At 37.4% G+C, this 17,391-nt stretch overlaps 1 protein-coding gene across 1 annotated transcript in view; it reads left to right on the top strand.

Annotated features, from left to right (window-relative positions):
• Positions 1-17,391, top strand: part of LOC122816455 (cytochrome P450 3A24-like) — a 519,725-nt gene that overhangs the window by 44,775 nt on the left and 457,559 nt on the right. The window contains exon 2 of the mRNA XM_044089263.1: positions 6,115-6,208. Coding sequence (XP_043945198.1) covers positions 6,115-6,208 — 94 coding nt within the window. The remainder of the gene's footprint in view (positions 1-6,114; positions 6,209-17,391) is intronic.

The raw sequence follows: 17,391 nt of genomic DNA, 5'->3' as shown, positions 1-17,391 counted from the left end.
GGAGAAAAGCTCCTGAGTTCTACAGACTAAAAGTAATATATGCATGAAACGCATGAACACTTGTTGTGATTAATGCAATTAGAAAAAAAGAGACTTTTTAAACATAAAATAATGGTGTTATTAGTTAAGAGAGGAAAAGTAAAGAAATGCAGTGTTAGTATATGACATGTCTTAAGAGAAGATAATTAAAGTAGAGGTAAATTATGAAAAAGAGACAATAGTTCAGGAAGAGCTTAGTGCAGGGGTGTCCAACATTTTGGCTTGCTGGGGTCGCAATGAGTGAACAGAAATGGTCTTGGGGCCGCATATAAAATATATCATATAGTTAACTCTTTTGTTGCTCCGGAAGACCACAGTCAACCTCCTGACTGTACTGTAGGTGCATTTGAACAATGAATAAATGTAATAAATGCCTAATATTTGCCTTAAAATTCTAATTCTCATTCTAATTCTAATTCTCTAATCTAACAGTTAACTCTAACATCTTAGTTAATATATATATATTTTTTTCTTCTTACAAATAAACAGATATTCACTACAGCACTAGCATTTCTCACTGTAAAAACATTCCAGCAGTCCAGCTACATAAAATGTCAACATCAGCAGTCCTACAATACTATAATCCACAAAAATAACCCAACAAATTTGCAATAAAGTAAAGAATTCACATTACTGACTTAATAAAACAATTCTGAATAAGCTACAAAAGGGTCTCACCCAAACAAATAACTGGTGCCAGAAATATGGCCTCAAGCTAAATGCCAAAAAATGCATCATCATCCCCTTTGAGGAGAGTGATGTCCCCACAATTTATCACATTAATAACAATGTTGTAAGCACGCAATAAGTCGTATGGTACTTGGGCACCCAGGTTGATAGAAACCTGACTTTTGACCATCACGTTGTCTCCGTTGTAAGGAAAGCTTTTTACATGGCACACTTCATTAGTAAGGGTATCTCATCCAGGGACAAGGAGGTCATAACATCCTTATATTCTTCCTTTACAAGAGCCATTATTGAGTGCAATGCCCCTTTTGGCATGTGCCTTAGCAAAACACCCTGTCAAAAGAAAGACTACAACCATTTCTGACAAAAAAGGTCAAAGGACTAAGTTCACTTAGTTATCCAAACAGACTAAAAAGCTTCTTGCTTTCCTCTGTCTCTCACTGGCCCCATATAAAGTCCATCATTGGCTTGCTTTCCAGGCTAAGAAAGATCCTGCCTTAAGAGACTTCCTCTCCCTCAGAAATACTGGTTATACTTAAAACGCTCACTACAAAGACCACAGCCTTCACTGCAACATAAACAAGCCACTTTTTATGGACAGGTTCTTGATACAAAAACCTTAAACTTCTGTAAAAAGCTCCTCTCATTATCAAACAATGTAGCAACACGATGGCTGGATGGATAGCCATAAATGTAGTCCTTGGGTAAGTAGCATAGCCTTCATCAAACCAGATGGAAAATCCACATACTAACCTTTCCCAGCTGGATGGCTAAGATCTAATATTGGTTACTCAAGTCTAGTTGCCCAAGAAGAGGGGCATGTTTAACTAAGAATTCCATTTGCAAAATTATATTCAGTATACATATTAAATCTCTCTCTCTTACAGACACACACACACACACACACACACACAAGCCCTACTTGTAAAATAGGTAACCTCAGTAATCACATGACACCCACTCACTGAATGAAATTGTCTGGAAGTCAAAATATCTGAAAAAAAAAATCATAATAGAGATGGATTCATCCATGTAATTTCCCACCACTAAAAGGACCGTCAATAAATCAACAAACAACTGCTCGGCAAAAAGTAAATCAATAAGAAAACCATAAACTGTAATGCTACATACTGGTGTAAATATATAATTTGTGTCAATCCCCAGGTTAATCCATACCAAAAGATTGTTTCAGAGCTTCAGCTATGTACAAACAGCTTTCTCCTAAAAACTTTACTCATTGATATTTGCCTTGCTGTAATTATAACTGTAAAAAAAATGTTTTTAAGTTTATTCTGTACCTCAATGATTCTCACTGTTACGAGATGTAATCCCTGCCATATTGTATGAGTACTACATCCATAATTTGCTCTCTCTCTCTATGTATTGTATTATATTGTTTTGTGTTATTTTTGGAGCTTTTCTCCTCGGGCTCCGCTGAAAATGGACCTGTGTCCAGTCGGACTTTCCCAGTAAACAAATGTAAAATAAAATAAAATAAATAAAAATAAACTTCCCTCCATTCTAAAGCCATTTGACATTCAGACATTTTAATTTGTGCAGAAGTTACTCACAGACTGACAGTTTACTGAGCTGTAATGCTGACCTTCGCTTTTGAAAAAAACAAATTCCCAGACTTTGTCAATAGCTCAAAGTGTAAAGAGGATTATTTATTTATTATATATTTATTTATTTTTGGAAAACATCTTTAAAACTGTTAAATTGATTACACACCCAGAAACACAGAAAAGTTATTATGATTATGTAAACCACAGACTGCTGCAAGAAATCAGTCACATTAGCACTCTATACTTATGTCCAAACAGATGAATCATACCTGTCAATTCCAAAAGAAGTAAAGTAGCTTAATAAGAAGGTTATTTACAAGGTTACATGGCAGTTTATATTGGAAATAAGCAGAGATATTAAAAAGGCTCTGTTTTTCATAATTATGCTGAAAAGTCCTCCAAGGTAAATACAACTTCTGATTTAGTATGGAACCATACCTCTCAACCTTAGAGCAAGAAATCTGGACAAAGCGAAAAATAAAAGTGGGACACAGGCCCAAAAATAGTTATGCATCACAGACACCATTGAAACAACTGTAGCTGCAAACATTATACATCACTTATAATCTTTCTATCCCATTACTGTCAGTTATACATTATATGACTCATTCAGTCCTGTCTTCTTTTGCATCAAAGGAAAACCATGCTTTGAAATGACAAATGCATTAAAAATAATAAATAAAACACATTGTATCAACATCCTGCAACTTCCTACCTGCAAGCAACCACAGAGCTTTTACTGAAACTAGGGCTGCTTGTTTCCCCAGAATGACAGCTCCCTAATTAAGTCTAATGGTATACAATCTACCAGTATCTGGACTACCTGAAATAAATTAAATTATGGGCTGTAAATTGAAAGTACACTTTGTTTAATTAAACTATATTTCTAAGCCCACTTACTATATTTTTCAGTAACATCCCAATATCCATTTCCAGGTCACTTTACAAGACATTGGCAGTGGTAGACTTGGCATCCTTCAGAACCCCACAGGCCCATGCTAATGTATTGTCCATTAAATGTAAATATCCATCCACTGTAAATGGCAAGAAGCTATGTCTTAAAAAATCTACTTCTGGCATGCGTACCCAAGTATTAGGTTTTGAAACAAAGAAACATTCTCCACAGTCCGTAAGTCTCTATCTTTAATAATCATCTACTGTTGCAGCACTCCCAACACATAAGCACACACATACACACTAAAATCCCCCAACATTTAAAAAATGACACTGTGCCCACTTGATTTGCCAGTATTGATGATCCGCCAAAGCTATGCTTACTGTTGTACTATCTACCACTGCTTAGAACCCACCAATAAAAAAACAGTACTAGGTGCTTTTTTGTTTGTCTGAAAAAACAATACAACTTTATATGCTACAGTCCCACATAGTCAGTCCACTACTGACCCATTAACCCTAGGCTGCTGTCTCATTCTTACTCCCTGGAACTGCATTACCTTGGATGACTACTTTTATTTCCTAAGCAAAAGACACAAATTGGAAGATGAGGCAAAAATCCAGACATTCTTTGAAAATCCATACAGTTAAGAGGTATGAGTTCATGTTCAATACAACACTCTCCCTGTCAGGAAAGCCGCAATTTAATGAAAGTGTACTCTTAATGTATGATATATTTGTGAGCTAACTTGTTTGTGTTCAGTAGGTAGACTGATCATTGTTAGCCTCTTTGTGCATGCGTCTCTCTGTCATGCACACATATACACACACTCTTCTACTTTCACGCACACAATTCTGCTTTCATGCATGCACTCACTCACTCCGTACTTACCTATTAACACAGGTAACTGCTGTCCCTTTCAAAGGCAACAGCGGCAAATCCATACACGAGTCCCTCTTCAGCGAGAACACACACACACACACACACACACACACACACACACACACACACACACACACACACACTCTAATTGTTTGGCGCAAAATAATGGCGTAAACACACTGACCCTTTTTTGGCTCAAAAACAAAACTAGAAGGGTGCTTTGGTGCATGCGCAGAGCGACATTAGCGTTACAGGTCACGGGAGTGAAAAACACAAAACAAAAAAAGTATTTTGGGGCATGCGTACATCGATATTGCAGTTAGAGGTTGAGGGCCGCATGGAAGAGCTCTGAGGGCCGCATGCGGCCCGCGGGCCACAGGTTGGACACGTCTAGCTTAGTGTATACATATTTACATGTGATGAAGTAGTACAGTTCATGTAGTTCCATGTTATAAATGGTGTGTTTAGAGAAAAATGGAGGATTGTAACATTTGTGTACAGGATACTGGAGACAAAGGGGTGTGGTGGATTAGGTAGGGCCATGACAGGGGCAGGACTTTGTGTTAAGTAGGAGTTGTTTTAGCTCCTTTTTGAAGTGCTTGGGGTGGGATATGGTTCTTATGTATAAGGAGGAGTTTAAGAACTCTTGAGAATCATCTTTCTTTTCAACATCTAGTAATGCAGTTACATTTTTATTATGCACACATTTATAAAATAAAATCAGATCTCCATCTTCTGTATTCTCTCTGGGCTAAAAACTGACTTCACAGAGGAATAACACACTTGCAACTCTACTCAAGATTGTGTGCATTATGTCCTTATTTGCACAATAACATTCTTTTACAAACTCCCTCAAGTTTAATGACAGATCTCAATCTTCATTCTTAGATCCCTAACCGATGATACATCCTCAAGGACTGTGATATTCAGTGTGTATGGGCACCCTATGTTTTTTTACCAAAATCAATTACTTTAGTTTTTTTTTTTTTTTTTTTTGCATTGTACTCCCTTTGAGCAGCAGTCTAGGGAATCCAAACATTTTTGCAGTTTACTATGTTCTGATAGATTTGTAACTATAGATGCAACTTTACTGCTGTTAGTAAACGTACTGAAAAAAAGTCTGTTATAAAAATAATAAAAGAGACAAGACCAATAACAGAACCTTGTGGTACTCAGATATTGATACTTCAAGAGTTTAACAATTCTTCCTTAATTCATATTCTGTATTTCCTGCCTCTTAGCCAGAGTAAGAAAAGATTTGGACATAAATAGTGCTGTTTCATTTTCTGTCTGGAAAATATTGTGAAAGAACAACATATACTGGGTTTATTTGGTACAGTGAATCATTTTGAACCATACAACTGCAGAAATATTTTCACATTTATAGCTAGGACTTCAAATGGTACACTTAATAGTTTCTAGAAGGTTTCTGTTAATGCTATTCACAGCACTGTTATTTCAGCTTCATTATGAGATAAACTAGCCCAAGGTAAATAGGAGACTGAACAAATTAATTGAAAAACTGCACAGCCAGTTATAGATTATAATAATTTTACATAAATATGCAGATTTATTTACTGGTTTATGCTTTTCCCTTGTTTACCACATCAAAATGACTCCTGACAGAGCATCAGAACTTTATAAACCTTGATGACTGCTGTAATTGTAAAGGAGAAAACAGAACAAGAACTTAAGAGTGGAGGCTTTAGATGCTATTGTTAAACAGACATAACCTACTGAGTGTATTATTAGAGTGGTTACATTTGTGAAGCAAAAGAAGCATATAGCTTTTCATATGCCCCAAGACCTGATTAATTCAGGGAGAACAATATCTGATGCTGACAGCTGAAGATGGTAAACTAGTAATATCCATTGATGGTTACTTTTTTATCTCGGCTCCCCTTAAAGGTATACATTCATTACTGAAAATATGAACAAAATGTTGTATGTATCTTGCTTTTTTTCTCAGAATATGTCTTATAAATCAGCTAGGTTGGTGTCCTTAAAATAATTTTCACTAAGACTTCTGGTTTTGTTCCCTTTCAGATATGGGATTTGGCCATATGGATTATTTAAGAAGTTGGACATTCCTGGTCCTAAGCCACACCCTTTTATTGGAAATCTGATGCAGTACAAAAAGGTGAGAATTATATAGTTTGTTTAGTGATTTACTTGTGTCGTATGCAGGACTGGCAAATCTCTTCCTATGCTAATTCAAGATGGTTTTCACCAGAGTCTGGAAACCAAAAAAATGGTAAAGTTCACATATTTGCATAGAAAAAGTTGCTTGCTTTAAATAAATTTATATAGGTAGTGTGCATACTTTCAATAACAGCATGTGTATATCACATTCAAACTCTATCCTTAACTGCATCTTCTTTTTATGACTGCAGAATGTGCTCTTTTTCTAAAGTTATTTGAAATGTCAAAAATATACTAATGGTATGGGAATATGTCCACACTTTACTTCCTCCAAATCATTTTACTTTTTATTATTTCCCATTGAGCAGGTAAGAGTTACAAAATATTGTCCCTGTGTTCATGGGTAGCCCAGAAATTTGATATCAGCTAATACCAGTGGGTACAAAATCTATTTTCAGGACTGATACAGCTGCAGAGAAGATCAATTTAATTAAAGCTAGATGATACACAAGTAATGGTTTTGCCAGTGAAAATCTGGCATGCACCTATAACAAACAGATGCAGAGTATTTAAAACTCATTGCTCTAATACACAATTAATGCTATTTCTCTTTGATGTTTGTTTTTCTTTGTCTCATATTTGATGTGTAAGTGAGGTGACTTCATCTCTGCAATGCGCTTCCATTAATTCTACAACTGCTATCCTTGTATTCATAGTACTAAGGTGTGCCATGCTGTCTAGTTTTTAATGTATTATAACAATGCAGCTATGATAGTATATGTGATGATGTGAGGTATTGCCAGCTGTGCCAGGAGAAGTAGGGCAGTGGATGTGTAACATACCCCAGCATAGCTACCTGGAGTTTTGTAAAGAATTATATGTCATTTGTATATTAAACTGATTTGTACAGATGCTTGTATTGAAAAAATACATTTGTAAAGCTGCTTGTGTTGACAGTGTGCCAACAGTGGATCCTGCTGGACAAAAAATAAAATGCACCTGTATGTCAGACTGTATTGTAACTGATTAAATGTATATATTGTAACAGAGGATACTGGAAGAGAAGAGGTTAAGTTCAGCCCCAGCTACCATTTAAAAATGTCCTGAAACTAAATTACTTAATTTAGGCCATAAAGATTGTATCTTGCAGGTTTCAATGCTGCCAGACACAAAAAGTCTGTACTAGGAAGCCTTCTGTATTGTCCTTGGGGGTGAACTAATTGCTAGTCTGGAAGGGTGACAGTTTGAAATGACTTCCAAAAGCTGCAACAGATCTTAGCAAAGCTCTAGGTTTGTAAGGTAACACATCAGTGGTAAATCCTGGCAGCATCTGGTAAGGGGGGGGTGTTGGTATGGGAACCAGAAGTCAGATGACCAGATGACCAGATGTACACATACACATACAAGATATCTATAACTTAGTGGTGACATACACACAAACAGAGGTCTTAAACAGAATCAAAAACTGTCAACCACTCATAGCCCAACATCCTGCTCTACCATCCCCATTCCCTCTCCTACTCTTAAATCTAAACCTAAGAAGTATTGTCAACAAGGTACATGAATTCCACACCTTAATTTCCCTATATTCCCCTGATATAGCAATCTGTATAGAAACATGGCTTAAGCCATAAATTAAAAATAACTAAATAATGCCCTCAGGTTTCAACCTATAATGATGTGACTGCCAAAACAAGTGAGGGGGTGGGTTACCCATAATGTACAAACAGAATTTAGAAGTAGAAACAATCAACACAAACACACCCACATTCAAAAACACTGAAATTCTACATGTCAAACTAAAAATCAACAATAAAAAACACCTAATTATTGCTATTTATATTCCACAAATTGACAACCTCAGCATTGTTGAAGACTGCACTGGACATCCCTAACCTTCCAGGAAGAAACCATTATAATGGGGACCTTAATACTGACTGGACCACCATTAACTCCAACAATCCCAACAACTTTATAAACCTCCATGGCTTCTCCCAACTCATCCAGGATGCTACTAGAATTGATAAACGCTCCCACAGAGTCAATTTTAGATTGGACTCTCACTAACAAGTCATCATCTACCTACCAAGCTGGTTGTCTCCCAGATACTATCAGCGATCAATTCCTCCATACCTCCTTAGACACAACACAAGTCCATTCAGGCAACCATGTATCCAGCTTATCTGTAACAAAAAGCAATTCAATGTCCAAGCATTTCTCTCTATGTTACAACTATGTAATTGGGCACCCCCTCAAAACCTTAACCCTAGATGTAGCAGTACAATATTTTAACAACACTTTTCGTAATATCATCAGTAGATTAGCCCCCTGCAGATTTCGTCTAAGAAATCACTATACACCTTGGCTCAAAAAAGATCCCAAAATTTTACTTAGACAAAGAGACGCAGCATGGTCACACTGGAAAAGTAGTAAAAATCAGAAAAGCCTACAACGCTACAAGGAATTAAGAGACAAAGCCAAATCCCAAATAAAATCTGACAAAATAACTTATTACACAACTGCCCAACAACTGAACCATAACAATCCAAAATATTTTGGTCATCTGTAAATAAACTACTTCATCCAGGTAATACTACTACCCCCAAACCAAGTCTAGCATCATCAACCAACAGTATAGCCTCCAAATTTAACACCTTCTTCACAAACTCAATATACTCCCTAATCAACCCTCATCAAAATACATCTCCAGCTATCCCATCCACTAATAATACCACCAGTAACAGCCTCTCCTTTAAACCAGTTCTAACCCACACTGTCAAAACATTACTCAAACTCAGGCCCACTTTCCGAGCAGCAGACAACCCACATCTGAATTTCTAAAGATAGCAGCAGATACCATTGCCTTCCCAGTCTCAATCCTAATTAATCTATCAATCTTGGAAAACTACATTCCATTAAACTAGAACATATCATACATTATTCCCTTGCACAGAGGAGGAGATAACACTGAACTATCCAGTTATTGACCCATTGTCGTTCTCTCATCCCTCTCCAAAATACTGGAAAAATGCATTCATACCCAGCTCCTGAACCACCTTCTTACCAGCAACCTTCTATCTCACACTCAACATGGATTTTGCCCACTCCATAGCACCATAACCTCACTCCTTAGCTTCACTAACACTGTAAAGCAATTTAGAAACCAAGGTAAGCATGTCTCATCCATCTTTTTGGATCTCTCCAAAGCCTTTGATACAGTTTGCCACCAGAAACTGCTCACTGAGCTTGCCGTTCCTTCCTGTTATGGTTCCACAGCTACCTCACTGGCCAACAGCAAGCTGTCAAATGGCAAGAGGAGCTCTCCACTCTACTTCTTGTCAACATAGGTGTTCCTCAAGGTTCAATACTTGGCCCCCTAGTCTTCCCCATCTTCACCAACCCCATACACAAGTCCACTTCTCTTGCCTAAGTCATCCAATATGCAGATCATTCTGCCCTCACCTGTACTGTGTCTGCACACAAAAGTTAGAAATAAACACCCTCTGAAGTAGAAACCTGGCTAGCCAAACCTAAACATATACTGAATCCATCCAAAACCAAACATATGCTCTTCCATCCCACCAAAACTCCCAACACCCCTACAACTTTTCAGATACATTCCACAAACAACACTTCTGTATCAGCAGTCTCCCAAACTAAGTTACTAGGTGTAATTATTGATAATAAATTGAAATTTGACCTACACCTAGCTTAAATCATTAAAATGACTCACATCAAACTAGGCTCCCTATAAAGAATCACGCTTTTTCTCACCAATCAAACATGACAAGACACATCAAAAACTCATCTCCTGTCCACACTGCTCTACGACTCCCCTATATTCACTAATCTAAGCATGGCTGACCTCACCAAACTTAACTCCTGCTACAACAGAATAGCAAAATTTGCCACCAACTCCCCACATAGATCCCACCACTGCTTGTCACTACAACAGCTAAAATGGCTAGAACTTCCCCATCTATTATCCTATAATCAACTCATCTCTGCCCATAGACTTGTATATCAACCAGAAAAAAAACTACTGCACTACAACACATGCTTCTTCCATACTCCACAAATATACCACTCTGATCCTCTCAAAAAACCCTCCTTAATGTCACTAAAAGCAACAACAAAGCCAGAGACTCCCTATATTCCAACTGTTTCCAAGATCTGGAACTGTATTCCACAAAATATTGTAGACATTTTCAGTCTCCCTCAATTTAAAAAAACTCCTAAAAGAACACCTAACAAACAACAGGATCTGGTTTTATAGCTGCCCAAGCTAACTCTCCTATACCTATTTACTCTCCTCACTCCAAACTTTGGTCAACAGCACATCTTCTTCATTCTCTCCTCTCAAGACTCCTACATATCTGCATACTACTTCCGCCCCTTACCTCACTCCTTCCCTCCCTGCTATCCATACTCCACCCCTCTCTTACCCACCTATTTTCCCAACTAATCTTTCTAGCTTCTTTCAAACCCTAACAGTATACTATTGGCAGCTCCTCTACTATATGTATGAACATCTACTCAGCTGAATATTATATTTTTGTACATAAGTAACCACATTTTTATACTGAACAATTGTGTATGTTACTGCACTAACTGTATGATTGTGAACGATCTGTTAACTTTCTAACTTTGTTATTAAAGTCTAATTTTTTGACTGTAATCAATGGAGCTTTTTCTCCCCAGGCCTTCACTGAAAACAGGCTTGCACCCAGTTGGATGTTCCCAGTAAACAAATATAAAAATAAAAGATGAATGTGATGTTATGATGTTTTAATACTAGATGAAATTGAAGTCTTGGAGCACTCTGTTTTTGTAACCTGATAAAGAAGAATATCTCACCCACTTCATCTTGCCTTGCATTAGTAAGTAACCAAGGAATAATAATACTTTAGATCAGTCAGGAAAATATAGTGAGATTAGTTAAGTACTGTTTTTCTATAGCTGTGTGATTCTATTCATCTGTGTTTATTTTTAATATTTCCCATGATTGAAACTCTTGGTGTTTATTATAAATAAAAAATTAGTATTTTCATGTTCTTTTATTATTTATTATTAAATATATTTAGACTTCTCATTGTGTCTGGTCCTTTAGAGAATATTTTAACCTTTAAGAGTACTTATATTTATTTGGTGACACTATGGCCACTCTTGAGAGCCTTGCCAAATTGGTGAAGCACTGCCATTTGTATTAATATTAATTCCAATCAGTATAATTGTGTACCCTTGTAAGAGCCTTAGAGAAGCTGACTTTGGAGTGTCTGGTGGCAGTAACTACCTTATCATCTGGAAAAAGGGTAGCGGATTGAGTAAATCTCTGCCAGCCTTTCCCAGGTGTGTGTGTGTGTGTGTGTGTGTGTGTGTGTGTGTGTGTGTGTGTGTGTGTGTGTGTGTGTGTGTGTGTGTGTGTGTGTGTGTGTGTGTGTGTGTGTGTGTGTGTGTGTGTGTGTGTGTGTGTGTGTGTGTGTGTGTGTGTGTGCAAATCAAATCTCAGAGTGTGTCAGCTGCTTGGAGCAGGGACACATAGCACTGGTCATGAAGAGAGTGGTGGAAGACTTGGCTTGGGCACTCAATTGAGGACTCAACTCTACAGCTATGTCCATGGAGATTCTTATTAGGGGTCTGAAAAGAGACAGAGAGAAACCCAGTGTATTCCTTGTGTATCTATTTTTGTTCGAAGTGAACTTCCCTCACCAGTGTCAGTGGTGAGGGCTTGATTACTGGCCCAGAAGAGGGACATCACATATTGGTGGCAGAGGTGGGATTCAGCCACCTTGATTACTGGTTCGGGGGTGTCACAGTATGGCCCAATGATTCTGTAAAGAGTGGCAGCTGCTGATAGGTGTATGACAGGGAGTGATGGATAAAGAGAGTGAGAAAACAACAATCAATGGACAAAGAAAGCAAAAATGTGTACACTAAAACAAACACCATAGCAAGCAAAAAGGAGAACAGGTCAGTGTATACTGCTTTAATAATCATTGCCATCTGCACCAGTAACAAAGTACAAACTATATTTAATGTCCAGAATAAAGATTACTAAAGTAATATAGGGCATGATGGCATGCTGCAACATCTTTGTAGCCTTCATCAACCCTAGGTCTTTCTCATTTGGCATCTTCATAAACTACCTTTTTTTCTAAGTAACTTTATTTTTTGTCTGCTGCTGGTGTTGTATGATTCAACCTATGTACCCCCTCCTCATTCCACACTGATCTAGAGTTCTAGATTATCCCCTCCCTCTGATCAGGAACTGCCCTCCTCCTCTGTGGATTTATTATTGGTGTCCAATGAAGATTTTTGTTTCCATGCATTGTTTTACCTTATGGAAGCTAGCAAGGATATTGCCACAGATGGGCCTGTAATAGTGACACATAACTGCATGATTACACTCACCAGAACCACTGCAATAGTGACACATAAGTAGATGATTGCATTCACCAGATCACCAGAACTAGTTCAGCAGTGGCACATAAGTGCATGAGTACACTCACCAGACCCAGTGCAATAGTGACACATAAGCAGATGATTGCTTTCACCAGACCCAGTGCAATAGGGGCACATAAGTGCATGACAGCACTCACTAGACCAATTGGGAGTATACCATTTGGCTTGGCAGTCCAAGTCCTGCTGCTTGTAGTCCATACACAAGCTACTGGCTGACCAGCCTGCAGATGGCACACATGTATCAAGACATTGGCGTCATCCTCACTCTGAGGTGGGCAAGCTGACATCAGCTGCTCACATCCATCCCTCTCCCGCTGCCTCATTTAGTGCCTATGCCTACTAATCAAACACAGTTGGATTAGGAATAGTGAGGACTATGCACTCTGGTGCCACAGAGATGACTTCCATCAGCTAGTTGTTTTTGACTGTTGTATGCAGCACTTTCCAAACTGACTGCTCTATGAAAATATCTGTGTTATAACAACTGTGTGGTAACCTGCTGAGTCAACAAATAGTGTGATACATTAAAATCATTTTATGAGCACGTGACAATACACAGTACACAAAAATATAGTGAGCTCAAAAAACAGAAAATGGGTTATATAAAAATGAATAAATAGCAGCCCTCTCAAGAATGAGACACGACATCTTGCCATACCTGACTGAGTGGCAGTTTCAGAAAAATAAATGGGGCCAGATTCAATGAAGCCTACACTAAGTGTATACAATATGTATTCAAAAACATTCTTATCACATGTTTGTGTTTCTAGTCACTCAGAAAGATTACATTGTCTACATGTAGTCTACACTTTGTGGTAACCTTTATGAATCCCTGTCAATATTTAAAGCTGCAAGAATATGAGTAGGAAAACTAAAATTAGGAGGAAGAAGGTGTCTGTGTTGTCCTCTCATTTTCTAAAATTATGACATAAGTGATAATCTCACAAACTGAGAAACACTTTACTATTTTTTATGCCCTGTGGGTGAAGACCCTTACTTTACACTAAAAGCTAGTAGAGTGAAGAATATACTTGTGTTTATGAGAAAAAAAAGCATCACAGCATAGTCACAGAAACTGTTATTCCATTAATTAGTAATAGATCAGTTTGTGAAACAAGAAACTATGTCTGGACCTGGAGAAATGAATCCCTTCTTCAGAAGCAAGTATGGAATAACAGAGTTCTTTATTTATGCTTAGTTATACATTTCTCTGTGCGTTTCATTCTATGCCTCCCTCTGAGAATACTGAATGATTCTCTCAGCAGTTTTATCAAATAAATATGTACTTACTCCCTTAATGCATTCACACTCCCTAAAACTTCATAATATGGCATGTCTATTTAGATTTAGTATCCATGAGCTATTGGATCAAGTTTGCAGAACTGACATTCTCAGTTGTACCACTGGTAATAAAGAGTTCTGTTTCAGACTTCGCATTGCTGTTTCCTCAAACATTTAACACCTCTAAAATGTAAACCTGAAACTTTTCTTTGATAAATGTATTTCATCTGTTACTCTGATATCTACAAAACCTAATAATCCCATGTTTAATATACAGGTACATATGTTGCAAATACAAATGGAATTATCTGTATACAAGTTATTTCTTACAGATTTTTTATAATGGTTACTTTCTTTATATGCAGTTATATATTCCAGTTCAATCAGTATTATAGGACAGAAAGTGTCCCGGCACTCTCAGGAAGTGAGGTATTGTACCCCTCCAACACTTCTACTGTTTAACATTCCTATTCCAAGGTCATACAATATCAGGGAAAGGAAAAAGCCTGATTTTGTTCCCTTTTTTGCAATGGTTATGTGACCTTACAGTACAGAATTTTAAACTAATATTGATATGGCGGTAGGGGCAAAAGGCAGGGCTTTCCTACAACAAACATTCCTTTAGAGCAGGCATAGTCTTTATTTTGTACCAAACACACAGTTTGATCCTATTTTCACACAATGTGCTGTTGGAAAGAGAAACGAGAGGTAAGGAAAACAAGAAGGTGCACCTTCAAGAAACAATAGGAATGAGCAAAGAGAAGTTAAAATGATTCTCACACATACAACCGATACTGAGGGGATATGTAACATTATTCGAAGGAACTGGAAGACACTATTGTCAAGTGAAGAATGCAAATAAGTGATTGGAGAGGTACCTAAGTTTGGTTACAGGAATGCAAGTAATCTGAAAAATAGGTTATGCAAAGGAGACTATCTAGTACCATGTGTCAACTCTGATAGAAGAGGGACATTTCCATGTAGAAGGTGTACTATGTGCAGGTATATATGCACAGAGAACAGCTTTGAGCATCCCATTACCAAAAAGAAATACACCTGTAGTTTCTATGCTGATTGTAACACAAAAAATATAATATATTTGGCCACATGTTCATTGTGTGACCATTTCTATGTTGGAAAGACAGTAAGACAACTTAAGGAGAGACTATCCAAGCATATAAGTGACATCAGACTAGAAGATTATAAGAATCCTCTTGCCAAACATGTCAGGGACAATGAAGGACATAATCTCAAGTTCAGAGTGCTTAAAATTGTTTTAACCTCGGAAAGGGGAGGTGACCACAACAACAGATTGGAGCAGGAAGAAATGTATTGGATTGGAAGACTACAAGCCCACATAAGACTGGGACTGAACACTACATTTCCCATGAAACCAGCACTCAAGAGGCATGGTTTGAGAAGATGTGTGTGATGTGACATCACCCATCATCTAGCACTCTATTGGCAGAGAGTAATTTTTAAACAGGCACTAACTGCACAGTATACATGGATCTGTTGAAGGGTCATTGAGGAGACCCGAAAGCGCTTATCCTTTGTTCTGTTTGTTTTTTATTTTTGTTTTTATTTTTAAGTTATTGTTCGATGTGAATAAATGCTTGTTGGTTTTAATGAATGCAGTTGTCGTCTATGGTAACGAAGGTGAACTACACTTGCCGATATTCAAGTAGAGCTGATTATATACGCTGTGCTTGGGAGGACAATACATTTGAAATATTCATCTTATGGCTGCTCAACCGAGTGTTTTGCTGAGCTTTTTTACATGTGGAGTACAATCATAAGCAAACACCCGTAGGTGTTGCAAGAAACAAACCTTTGTGTTGAGAAGTGGTAGTGGAATAAACCTGCCCTGGCTGTGGTCTCAGTGCTGCTTGTTGTTGTATTCATACTTTATTTTCTTAGCAGTACACTCCTGTTTGGCTCTAGTTTTGTTGCGTTTATATATATATATATATATATATATATATATATATATATATATATATAGGTACTTTTCCATTAACGGGGCAACAATCAAAATGTGCACTTCATGTGCACTCACCGCTGCTTATTTCTTTTCTGGGTTTAACTTTCTGTTCTTACTCACAACACTATTCATTTTCTGGCAAATCAGCAGTGCTCGTTTGATTGTTCGTTTCTACTTGAGTTTTGCCTTTGTTGTCACCGTAATACGGATGTTTCCTTGCACTACACTGCTGCTTAATTTCTGAGGGTTTTGTGGTTTTCAGTTTGGATTTGTTGTGGGACTGTTACTGCTTTGCGGTCAAGTCACTGACGCTTATACAGACAGTTGTACAAAGATCCTCTGTTAATTCCAAAATAATGTATGAATCACCAACGTGATTTTGTGGGAAAATAAGTAAGTGCTCCTCTTTCCAACCCTCATCTGCCTTGTAATGGTCAGCATGTTAAGATTTGTAATACTGGGAGGTATATCTGTCAATGTACTCGCAGTGAGAATGGGAAGATCTGAACTCTGTGTCTGGGGTTTCAGAATTATTGCATTTGGGATAGATTGTCTTACTAAACTTATAGGAGTTTATTCCCTTACAAGTCAACTGATGGTAGGAAAGAGGAGCACTTCCTTATTTTTTCACAAAATAAGTTTCATTCTCACCTTATTTATAAATTGACAGGGGCTCTTTCTACAGTGGTACAATGCCTAGAAAATCAAGACGTGAGCCATGGTAAAAAAAAGGTGAAAAGCCCAGAAATTACTGCTGAAGAAAAATGGAAAGGGGTACGAGGAAAGGGCTTCATATGACAAAGGCTGCCCTTTTCTGAAATCTGCGACCTTGACAAACCCTTAACATATTAGTCAGTACTAGCAAGTTGTCCCCCTTATTGCTCTGATAATGGAAAAGTACCTATATTTTATATATATATATATATATATATATATATATATATATATATATATATAAATACAACAAACTGACAATTCTAGCACTCAATATCAAAATTAATAGGCATTATTAGAAGAATACTACAACCACAAACAAGGCTTTGTCAATGCTATTTGATATATATATATATATATATATATATATATATATATATGTGTGTGTGATTATATTTCACTACATTACTGACTCACTACATTGGCATACACTAAATTGAACACACAGTTGAAACTCAAAACTCAACATGTTAGTATGCATGTGATGAGCATGAACCTCCACACGTGAAATTAAAATAAAAAAAAAAAGTATTTTTGCAGGGAGAAAGTCTCCCTTCATAATGTGTGGGGGTGTGCCCCCACAGCCTCTACAAACTGTATATAGCAACTGCAAGATTGCAAAACAGTGGGGAAAGGGCAAAATCTGTATGACAAAATCCCACTCCCCACATATATCAATCCCACAACAGAAATGCCAGCATCTTGCAATGAAAAATCATTTTGATAAAACAACTCTCCTA

This window comes from Protopterus annectens, chromosome 12.part0, assembly GCF_019279795.1.
Source record: "Protopterus annectens isolate FY-2018-M chromosome 12.part0, PAN1.0, whole genome shotgun sequence".
Lineage (NCBI taxonomy): Eukaryota > Metazoa > Chordata > Ceratodontiformes > Protopteridae > Protopterus > Protopterus annectens.
This window is presented reverse-complemented; position numbering and strand designations above follow the sequence as displayed.